This window comes from Oryx dammah, unplaced genomic scaffold (genome assembly GCF_014754425.2).
Source record: "Oryx dammah isolate SB20612 unplaced genomic scaffold, SCBI_Odam_1.1 HiC_scaffold_16, whole genome shotgun sequence".
In the NCBI taxonomy this organism is placed as follows: domain Eukaryota; kingdom Metazoa; phylum Chordata; class Mammalia; order Artiodactyla; family Bovidae; genus Oryx; species Oryx dammah.
In genome coordinates this window covers 40,093,825-40,104,831 of record NW_024070200.1, presented here as the reverse complement: position 1 = coordinate 40,104,831, position 11,007 = coordinate 40,093,825, and the positions used below count along the sequence as shown (strand labels likewise).

The 11,007-nt window shown below is 51.6% G+C and overlaps 1 protein-coding gene across 1 annotated transcript in view; it reads left to right on the top strand.

Annotated features, from left to right (window-relative positions):
* PCSK6 (proprotein convertase subtilisin/kexin type 6) overlaps positions 1–11,007 on the top strand; it is a gene marked incomplete at its 5' end in the record, with an annotated part of 168,981 nt that overhangs the window by 48,637 nt on the left and 109,337 nt on the right. The window contains one exon of the mRNA XM_040257107.1: positions 1,983–2,087. Coding sequence (XP_040113041.1) covers positions 1,983–2,087 — 105 coding nt within the window. The remainder of the gene's footprint in view (positions 1–1,982; positions 2,088–11,007) is intronic.

The window sequence follows — 11,007 nt, the reverse complement described above, 5'->3', positions numbered from 1 at the left end:
TGTGGTGTATGTGTGGTGTATGTGTGTGTGGTGTATGTGTGTGTGGTGTATGTGTGGTGTGTGTGTGTGTGTGGTGTATGTGTGATGTGTGTGTGTGTGGTATGTGCATGCGTGGTGTATGTGTAGTGTGTGTGTGATGTATGTGATGTATGTATGTGTGTGTGGTGTGTGTGTATGTGTGTGAGTGTGTGTATAAGTGGTGTGTGTGTGTGCTGTGTGTGTGTGCTGTGTGTGTGGTGTGTGTATGTGTGCTGTGTATGTATGCATGTAGGTATGTGTGTATAGTGAGGGGAGAGAGGAGAGGGACTGTCTTGGAACAAACCTTGAAGATAGGAGTTACTATTCTCACAAGGAGACTAAGAGAAGGTCTGAAGCCCAGATTCTGCAGCAGGTAAAGCTGAGTCAGGGTGTATCCCAGGCCCAGGGAGGGATTGAAGGAGCCTTGAAGAGGAGCCAGGGTGAGAATTCCAGCTCCTAATACAGCCAGGATTTCCTGAACAGCAACTGTGTTCAAGGCACTAAATGAGGCAGACACCATATAGATTCTAACTGGCTGACCCTTCACAGCCGTCATGGTGTTCACTGTTCTGTGCTTGAAAACAACTGAAACACCCTGGAGCAAGCTTGAGCAAACAAGGAGGTTCTTCATTTCAAGGACAAGCGGTGTCTCTGGAAACTGAAAAGCAGGATGCAGCCAGACTGCTGGGTTTTCTGGATATGAGGGTAAAGGGTACAGTCAGGCAGGCTCTCTCTGTAGACACCTGCTCAGTCTTCTCGTGGAAAGATGTGGAAATGGCTGCTCAGCATCTCCACATCCCTTTAGGTCTCCGCCTGGTCCCACCCACGCACTGGACAGAGGCAGTGTCTATGAGCAGGAAGAGGGGCAGCGGAAGGTCATGGTGAATTGGGTGGACGTTAGTCCTGCTTAAACAAGTTCCTGAGGTATGTAGTTTTACCCCCACTGTACATGTAACTGAGGTTTGCAGGAGGGTAATCTTGCTCAGGATCACAGGATCGTGCTCGGTGAAGAGAGTGGACAAGATTAGGATGAGGCCTGTCTGGCTGAAACCAGGTTTGTCACCATGACATCTGACTGCTGCAGAGGACAGTCTGTCTTAAGTCCACCCTCTCGTCAGGAGCTGGAAGAGAAACTAGGATGGTTCCGCCTGAGGAGGGCAGCCTGAGAGTCTGTGTAGCATTTGTTCCATCTTCAGTGACAAGGCCCTGCTCAGGGGTCGTGCCCAGCCAGCTGTTTCCAGCAGCCAGTGGAATTTAGGAGGAGAGGCAGGCCTCCTGAGCGCAGTGTCTGGTGTTCCAGGGTTGTGAGACACGAGGCAGGTCGGAGCTGGGATGGCGGGAGGAGGCGCAGGAGCAGCCTGCCGCGTCCCCTCCAGCCCTCAAGCTGAAATCCACCCTGATAGACCGCCGCTGGCCGAGAGCCCGGACACCCTGGGACTCGGATGTTCTCAGCTGACCTTTCCACAGTCCCCAAGCAGATGAGGCTGCATGTTTGCCTTGGCTCCTTGCTGCTCTTGGAAGCGGACGTTCATTCTTAGATGTCTCAGTGTACCCGGGGGGCAGAGAGCATGGAGTTTGTTTATAAATGAGTGTTTGGTGTAGACTTAGACCTGACTTGACACGAACTGAGCTGCTTCAGGGATGCTTAACCCAAAATGAACATGAATTCTTGTCTAAAATAATTTGGCCATGGTAATACAAACCTTAAATGATACGAACTCACTGCAAGATCTGGGGAGCATGTAGTTCTCAGGAAATACCACCTAGTGTTTATCCAGAAAGGGGTCTCCGAGTTGACATTCACAGACCTTGAATCTGTGGCAGGGATGTGAGTGGGGGAGCGTCACGGAGGATGATCTCGCTCTGGGGGCAGGATGGGTCTCTCAGAGGAGGGGGAGGTGTTCTGAGAGGCAGGGTTTGGTAAGACCATACTGATTGGTGGTATCCTGCTTCTTGTCTTGCAGATTGGAAACCTGGATGATTACTACCACTTTTATCACAGCAAAACCTTTAAGAGGTCGACTTTGAGCAGCAGAGGCCCTCACACCTTCCTCAGGATGGACCCCCAGGTACAGCTCCGCGCTCTGGGCAGGTGCTGTCTGAGGGCCTAGAGTGTCGTGTGCGGGTTGTTTGTGTCTCTGGTTCTGAAAATGCCCAAGTCTGGATTTTAATGAGATTCTCCATGACCCTAAGTTTTCCTCTCTGAACAAAACAAAACAGATGTGCAGCTACATATCAGAGCATTTAAAAACTCCAAATTTTTGGGTCCTTTGTGAGACTTGAGAATTTAAATTCTTGACTTCAGTTTGAAGCAACAAATGACTATAGAGCTATCATTTTAAATCTTTAAAAGTCAACAAAATACACAGAAATTAGTGGAGATAAATGTGTGCATCTTACCCATAAAGGCTATGCAATTCAAACTGTCGTTTTAACAATGAAATTAGAGCTTGGACAGGCAGGTGTTTTTGTGGTTGTCATAACACATATCTTAATGGTTACCATGAACTTGAAAACTTGGGCAGCGAATGTTGCTTTTTCCTTAAAAATCCCTGTGATCTCTGAGATGAAAGCAGATGTAACTTGAAAAGAGGCTAGTAACGTTTTTAGTATAATTCTTATTTATCAGTGATTAATCATACTTTCTACATAGATTTGAGATTAATATTTGACTCATGGGTCAGCAGATGCTTGGTAAGATTAAAGATGTAAGATGGCCAAGTGAGCCTTTGATGGCCTCATTCATTCACCAGGTGATTTTGGAATACTTGCTGTGTGTTCCGCTATGTCCGTAACAGGGCCATTGGAGTGGACGGTGGGGCTGACAGTCTATAGAAATACACATGATATGTCACAGGGCGTTGAGAGCTACAAGGGATGGTGAAGTGCAAGTGACAAACAGTTACGGCCCCAACAAACAAATGAGGCCATTGGTAAATTGTAGTTTTAGAACATGGAAATCACCCTCTCCTAAAAGCAGTGTGCAGAGTGTTCATTTAGACTCCCAAGCAGGCATGGGATGTTCCTGCAGTGATCCCCAGAGAACATGGATAGTAAAGTTTCTGCAGAGAAACTGGCCATGGTGGTGTCCCAAGTACCACCCCCCACCTCACCCCCTGCCACCACCCTGCTACAATCGTGGCTCCTCTTGTGTTGATGGGAGAGATGGTTTGTCTTGGGAACGCTTCTCTGGTTACAGCTTTGTGATTTCTGGTTTCAAGAGCATGGGGAAGTCATCCCAGTGCATGAGCCAGCCCATCCATGAGCTGGGCTCTGATAAGGTGGACACACAGTGTATGGTTCTGAGTTCGCTTTATGGGTGGGTACGAGGATGGCTGGATGCATGGTGGGTGGGTGGACAAACAGAAGGAGATAGAATCAAACACTGTGCTAATCCCATTCTTCCCTCACAGCTAAGGGGAAGTTTGTGTTTATGAAGGGCACCTTTATGTGCCTCCTCCCACCTGGCTGTGTGGGGATGTGGTTAGACCTGTGTGTGTTCACACCACGGAGCTGGAAGGACACTTTTCACAGGGGCTGGTGCATTTTTTTTCCTCTCAGAAGCAAAGGCAGGTGGTAGTGGCTAAGTCACATGGGATGGGCCATTGGAGAAGACTGAGCAGACCCCATGCCCATGTCACCGTAGGGCTGAGTGCAGAGCACATGGCCATCACAGAGACACATGGGGGTCCTTGCAGCTGGTGGTGGGGGCAGTGCTGAGGTTCACAGGGGCTCCTCACCTGTCTAAGCTCAGAAGGGAGTTGCTGCCGTGCCCTCCACAGTTTTTCTTAAGCACGCAGAGGTCTGTCTTGTGAGCATGGCATGCTTGTTTGGAGTTACTGTTCCCACAGGGAGAGTCACAGCGAAGGGCATGCTATTTGCATGGGGGACACCCCCCAATAGAGATGTGCATGAGAACAGGATGGGATGGTGGGATTCTTTGTCATTTATTTGTTTGGCTACGTGTCTTTTATTTATTTTAATTAATTTGCTTATTTGGCTGCATCTGGTGTTAGTTGCAACACACAGACTCTCTAGTTGTGGTGAGTGGGCTCAGTAGTTGCAGCGTCTGGGCTCTCCAGTTACAGCACTCAGGCTCTGGAGCATGTGGAATCTTAGTTCCCCAACATGGGATGGAAACCTCATCTCTGGCATTGCAAGGCAGATTCTTGCAGGGCTGTCCCTGGATGGGAGGTTTCTTGATTCCCTTTCTCTTACCCAACAGGTTGCTTGGCCTCCCCACCACCAATAGAAATGGATCAGAGGCCAGACAAGAGATTCAGGCGAGAGTTTATTGGGGCCCCTACTGCAGCAGAGAGAGCAGGAACAAACGATCGGCTTCCTTGCTTGCTTGCTTCCCGATGTGGGTGGGGTGGGGGGAGCTGGTTCCTTATATGGGGTGAGGGTCAGGGTGTGTTCAGGGCCAGGCTAAAGGGGTGGCTTAGGTGGTCTGCCCGCCCCTTTGGTGGTGTTGAGTGCAAGGGGCATGTGCAGTTCCCTGCTTCTGTTCCAGGCTCTTCAGAAGTGTCAGCTGGGTTTTTAGTCTTTTTGTATCTTGTTGGGAATTTCCCCCAACTGTGCATGCATGCAGTTATTTTTGGTCCCATACACTTTCTCTGTATCTTGTTGCTGGAGGAGAAGTTTGTACAGGTACAAGCAGCGCAGTGAAGGGCCCCAGGCCCCTGTGTGTCTCATTTCTGAGGAATTTTGGAGAACTGAGTGGCTTCTTAATTATTAAAACTATGGCAGAGGTGAAATAGGAGACGTAACCTGTGTTTTGGGGTGGGGGTGGGTGGGTAGGGGGATTCACTCTTTTCTAGTGTCTTAATTGTAAACCTTTTAAAGGTATTCAACTCAACTGCTCCACCCTTCCTTTCAGAATTACTAACTGTGCACCTGCTGAATGTGACCCTGTGTCCAGGAACGTGGAGATGCCCACCTGGTGGGCCTCTGGCCCGTGGCCCCAGCAGGGCCAGACATGGGGCCCTGGCTGTGAGGCTGCAGGAGACAGCTGGGCAGGACTTGAGGCGGGCCCCAGCTGGCTCCTCTTTGGCATCTGTGGTGATGCGCTTGTGCCGTGTGGGTGGGTTCCAGGCACTGCGTTCACTCTGGGCCTGTGGGCAGGGGCTCCCGGTCATCAGTTGTGGCCTCGAAGAAGAGGGAAGGAACTCCCACAGGCAGTGCCAGTTAACTTTTTTCAAATTAAAAATCCCTTTTATGCAGAGCTTCTTAATCAGCTCCTGGCAGAGCTGCTGTGGGAGCATCCTGCCAACAGAGAAGAAGGAGAGAAAAGGTAAACAGCCATGCATTCCAGTGCCCCAAGGCCCACGTGATTGCAATTGTTTCCCACAGTTCTTATTAAACATTTAGCCCCAGGGAGAGCACATAGACAACAGAACCAATGACAAATTCAGAATTGCAACTAAAACGCCTCCATTTAAATCAGTCTAGTTTTAATGCAAACCAAATCAGTTAGCTGTCAGTCTGACTAATATTTACTCTACCAAGTCATTGTAATGAAATATCAGGTAAAATTAGCTATTTTACAGAGATGTTTAGTGTTATCTTTTCCTGCAATGCATTAGGACACTTTCCCACATTAGCGAAGTGTTTTGTGACACCTTCGCGATCAGAGAGTTGTGTAATTAATATTAAAAAAGGGAATAGATGATTTAATACTATCCAGAGTCATTGGAATGCAGTTGCCATCCTGTTTGAATGACCAAACTGGAAATGAATGTTATAGGGCTTAGGATAAAGTTCAATCAAATGCAGATGGTATTTTATTTTAATTAGCTCCAGTCCCTATTGTATACAATTGCTTTGATAAGTGATGGAATTTAAAGCCCTACTTCGCCTGAAAGCTGATAGAGTGTACATTTGTTAAACAGAACCGAACAGAACACCAGCGGGAGGGAAGACTGAAGACTTCAGTCACATGCATGCACAGACTTTAGGTGTCTCTGCTCTGACCCTGTTGTCCTGCACTTGTTGTCCCTAATCACCTTTACTTGATGTTTTAAACCGCCTTTGAAAAGGGCCATTTTGCTCGAAGAGCTTGGTGGGCCAGCCCTCTCTCTTCTTGGGAGAATAGCCAGCCTGCTCTCCGGGTGCGGTATCAGTCTCTGGGTTTCTCCAAAAGGCTGTCATTTAAGCCAACTGAAAGCATTTGTTTTTAACTTGTTCTTTCGCCAAGAGTCTGGAGCAGGGTGCATGTTACAGAAGCACCAGCCAATAGCTGTAAGGGCTCCCAAATGTTTTAAAAATTACTTGTTCTGACTATGTTCCAAGCTGGCTGATAGTTGGATGTTGCATCTTCCAAGCCTTACATTTTAGAGTGGTGACTCTGGCTCAGCCCTCCCACTGTCTGCTCAGCCAGATCAATGACGGAGATGGAAGGATAAAGATGTTGTCAGGGGCCCTCGGTGGCTTCCCATGGAGTGGTGGGAGGCTTCAGGTTGATCCTCTGCTCCAGCCCTTCAGCGCCTGGGAGCTGGGAAGTGATTTCCAGGACCAGGGTGGGCATGCTGTTTGCGGGACAGGACTTTGCCCCAGAGCTTCATCAGCTTCAGCTTCTCCTCCAGCAGTGATGCAACAGTGAAGCTGATCTTTCCATTAACCACAGAGGGACTTTTATCTGAGCTCTGTGTGCTAGAGCCACTGGGTGTGCAAACAAACAATGTTCCTGGCAAATACCAGCACGTGGACAGGAAGTGACTGCATTGATCTGGGGGTTGATGAACTGTGGGATGGGCTGGGGGTGGAGGGGATGCGTTGGGCTGGGGAGTGGGGCGGACTGCCACACACAGCCCGATGGGCCGACCCATGTGGGGCGGGGAGGCCTCCAGCTGTCTGTACATTTCAGCACAACCCCGCTGGGTCTAGTGGAGTAGCTGCTATGAACTGGCAAACAGAATTTTCAAATAGGCTTTAAAAGATGGTGCTTTATGATTCACCAGGAGGCTCACACTTCCACTTCTATGCCTCAAAAAGTCCCACGGTCCCACTTACACGCCTCCAAGAGTCCTACAGTCACCACGTCCCAAAGCCGAGTAACATCCCAACCACAGCTCTGTCTCAGAGAGAAGCCGCGCCTCCCCCACTCTCGTTCCTCTGCCTGGGCAGCCCTGTCCTGCCTTGTCCTGAGTCCCCACCTGCACCCCTGCTCCAGCCCTTCCTCTGTTGCCTGGATGGCGCACAGCCCCTTTCACTGGCCAGCTGTGGGCATCCTTGCCCAGCCCTTGTTGTGGTGCTGCTGCCCCGGGACGTCCTGCCCAGGCCCCCTGGTCTGGCCTCTCTGCGGCCAGGCTGGGCTTTGTGATCCTCACTGGATGACATCTGCACTTCCTCCCGCAGCCTGTGCACACCCTGCTTCCCCTGGTGTCTTTCCAGTCTCAGCCCATGCGCCCTCCCACTGGGAGCTGGCTCAGGGCGCTGCTCTAAGTGGTGGGAGGTCCACACTCTGGGTCTGTGAGGTCCCTGGGACTCCTGGAATGGATGGGTCCAGGCTGTCTAGATATTGTCCCAGCATGAAAGCCACAGGGCCAGGGCTCATCCGGCCATGTTTGGAGCTGCCCACTGCTGCAGGGCATGCACTGTCTTACCGGGCTTGGGAACCCACGGGCATCCTCCTCCCTGGGGTTCCCAGCACTGCGAGCCCATCCAGAGCAGCAGACAGGCCCTCAGCCCTCGGTCCTGCTCTTGTTCCTGTAAATCTGTTTCCAGCCACCCCAGAAACTGCCAGGACCAAGGGCCCAAGCTCAGCGGAATTTGGTGGGAGTGAAGACGGCTTCGTTTGCTGGGAATCTATTAGTGACCAGGACTGGCACAGGGCTGGTGGGAACTGCAGGTCGTTCCCAGGAGGCCTGGGATTCCAGCCTCCTGGGAGAGGTGTGAGGAGAGACGGACTGGGTTCAGATGCGAGTAGCCCATCTTGTACCTGAGTGGCTGGGGGTTGGGGAGGGTGAGTCACATTCTCAGGGCCTGGCCACCCTCACTTGCTTTCACTCCCAAGTCCGGCAGGCCACCCGGTGAATAGCAGATGGACCCTCAGTGTTTACTGAAGCAGATGTCAATTTTCACAGGGTAGGTTCACATAGCAAGTTGTATCTGTTACTGTTTTCTCATAGAAAACAGTAATGAATTTTTTTTAACAAGTGTAACTTTACATATTATCCTATTTTTGTCTAATTTATGTTCCCTTGTTTTGGTGGCAATGAGGGAAAAAATGAAACCTCCTTCATGCTGCACAGAGGTTGTGATACTGATCCTGAGGTGAGGGTGGAAATTTCTTGATGAGCTTATGCCAGCTGAGGCTGGCCTGCGGTCAGCCTTGGATGTGAGTTCTGGTGCCCAGACCGGCCCAGCATGGGGAGTGAGGAATCCAGCCCCTCCCTGCCCATCGTCCATCACCCAGGGATGTTCGAGAAAGGTGTCTCTGGGTCCCTGGGCCTGTGGCTCTGAGGGAGAAACACCCACCAGGACGCTCAGGTCCAGCAGCATCCCCGCTGCCCAGTGATCCTGATTGCATCCCTGTCATTTGACTGCCAAATGCCCAACTTCAGAAGTACCTTATAGCCTTGGTTAATTGTGACAAAAGCCCTAAAGAGGGCTTTAATTGACCAGACGGCACTGACGAGGGCCGGCCGGGCAGCCCTGTCTGGCTGGTGATCCTGGAGTCAGCACTCCGGCCCCCTGTCCATTTTGTGATCCTCAGGGGCACAGGGCAGATGAGGGGAGCTTCCCCTTTCCTTTCAGGAAAGTGAGGACTCAGATAATCAAGGACCCTGACCTCCTGAGTCCCATCTTGTCTCCTGCATTTGCAGGGGGGTGGTGCTGGCTCATACCAGTGATGAGCGGTCACCTCTTGGCCCCTGTCCTTCAACTTTGACAGGGAGGATTTGAGAGGTGGCCTGTGCTCTGGCCAGCTGAAGGAATAGAGATGTGCCTGGGTCCCCAGTGGCCTCTGTCCCGTGGGGGGATTGGTGCAGGGGGAGTTGCGTGTAGGCTGCATTAGATCAGCTTTGAGTTTTGTGGTTTGTCTTCCTTCTCTTCTGCCTCTTCTACCACCCAGGCTCTTGGGTTTGCATAGCAGCCTGGCATCTCCTCCCCACCATGGGTGGTACCTCAGGGGGCTCAGGTGTCTCCCTGAGACTCACTCTAAGGAGGCTGTGGGCGGAGGAGGGGGTGACAGTCCTCTGTCTTTGATCACTCTCCACCTCTGCAAGCTGGCCTCAGTTCTGTGCTTCTTAACTGTGCCAGAATCGCAGGCCTCTTGGAAAGCTGGCCGAGCACGTGCTGCAGCAGGTGTGTGGAGCAGTCAGGGTTGATGGGACTCGGGATGTGAGCATCCAGGCCTTTGCATGCAGGGGCCCCAGGTGGGCTGATCCGACCCTCGCTCCACAGGCTGGAGGGTGAGGCGCAGACGACAGGGTCACAGGTTTACTTTCCCAGTGTGCCTGCCGCTAGCCTCTCTCCTGAAGAGGCCTTCGGATCTGGGCCCTGGACACTTGGAGTCTGGCCTCTCATGACTTCCAGAGACTTGCCCTGGTCTGCAGGCATGGCTGGCTCTGTCACAACACACAGGAGAGGGAGTCTCCATCCTTCCTCGGTGACAGAAGGATATGTCCCTCACTTCGAGGATGCCAAGGTGGGGAGAGAGGGGAAGGCGGACCGGAACTGTCTCTCTTGCTGTGCACGAACACGGGACCTGAATAGAACTCCATGTCACAGGCTGAGCGTGGGGGCTGGGAGGAGGCAGGCAGCTTGATTCAGTTCCTGCTCCTCCCCTTGAGCCGGTGGGGGTCTGGGAGGGTGGTCACAAGGGTCTCAGAGAAGGGCTGTTGTCCTTCATTCTGTCTCCGAGTGGAGCCCCCGGGGCCCCTTCTGGGACCCACCAGCTCCTGGTGGTGGCCCAGGGCTTCCCTAGCGGGCAGGGCCTGTGGGTGGTGGAGGGCGTTAAGCAGAGCACAGGTGTGCAGTGGCTTTGGGTGGAGTGCAAGGGCTATTCTTGCTCTGGTGGCATTCTTTCATGGGACAAAGTTTCAGAACAGCCCCTTGTCACTTGTTGCACCTGGGACGACCTGCTGGCCGCCTTCTGGCCCTGCAGCCCAAGGGAAGAGGGCGTGGGCCTCCTGCCCACACGACACTTGGGCATTGCATGGCCTGATAACTCACAGTTTTCAAGGCCGTTCTAGGGTCCTGCTCATTGACGTGACCTCTTTCTCAGCATCTTTTAAGTTTACCTCCTCTCAACTGCAGAGTGACATTTAGCAGATGCCAAATTTTAACTTGACTTCTCAAGAAGAGAGCTGGAGGAGGTGTTGCCTCCCGAAGTACACACTGCTCTTCACCTCATCTTGAGAAGATGGTAAAGTCTCATGACGAAAATGTTTAATGGCAAACATGCAGAAAATGAATAAAAGAAAAAGTCAGAGTGATGTTTCACCTTCAAAATATGACTAAAGAAATGAAAACGCTTTACACAGGGTTATAGAGACTTGCCCAGAAGAGATGACCTGTGCTGAGCTGGGCTCGAATGTGGCAAACCCAAAGCACCAGTCTTCCACACAGAGTCCACACAGAGTCCACACAGCTCCCCTGGCAGTCATGGAGGCCCAGTTGAGCACTCTGCTCTACAGTGGTTTCAAAAGTCTGTCTATGGCTATATTTGAAACCTAAAGCGTATTCATGTAATGTCATTCCTTCATACAGAGAGCATTTAGTGAACTCCTACTGTATGCCTCACATTGCCTGGCACACACAAGTACAGTGGTGAGCGAAATGCAGCCCTGGCTTCACACAGGCAAGTGGGGAGCAGAGGGTGGTCATACCGACCTGGACATGTTCAGCCAGAGCTGTGGGCAGTGCTGGACGAGCCAGATCAGGGGAGCCCCAGCCCCAGGAGACATGCTTCCCTTTTCAGCATCAGGGGTGATTTGCTGTTTAAGGAAGACAGAGGACAAGGACCCTGTTACAGGCTGAGAGCTG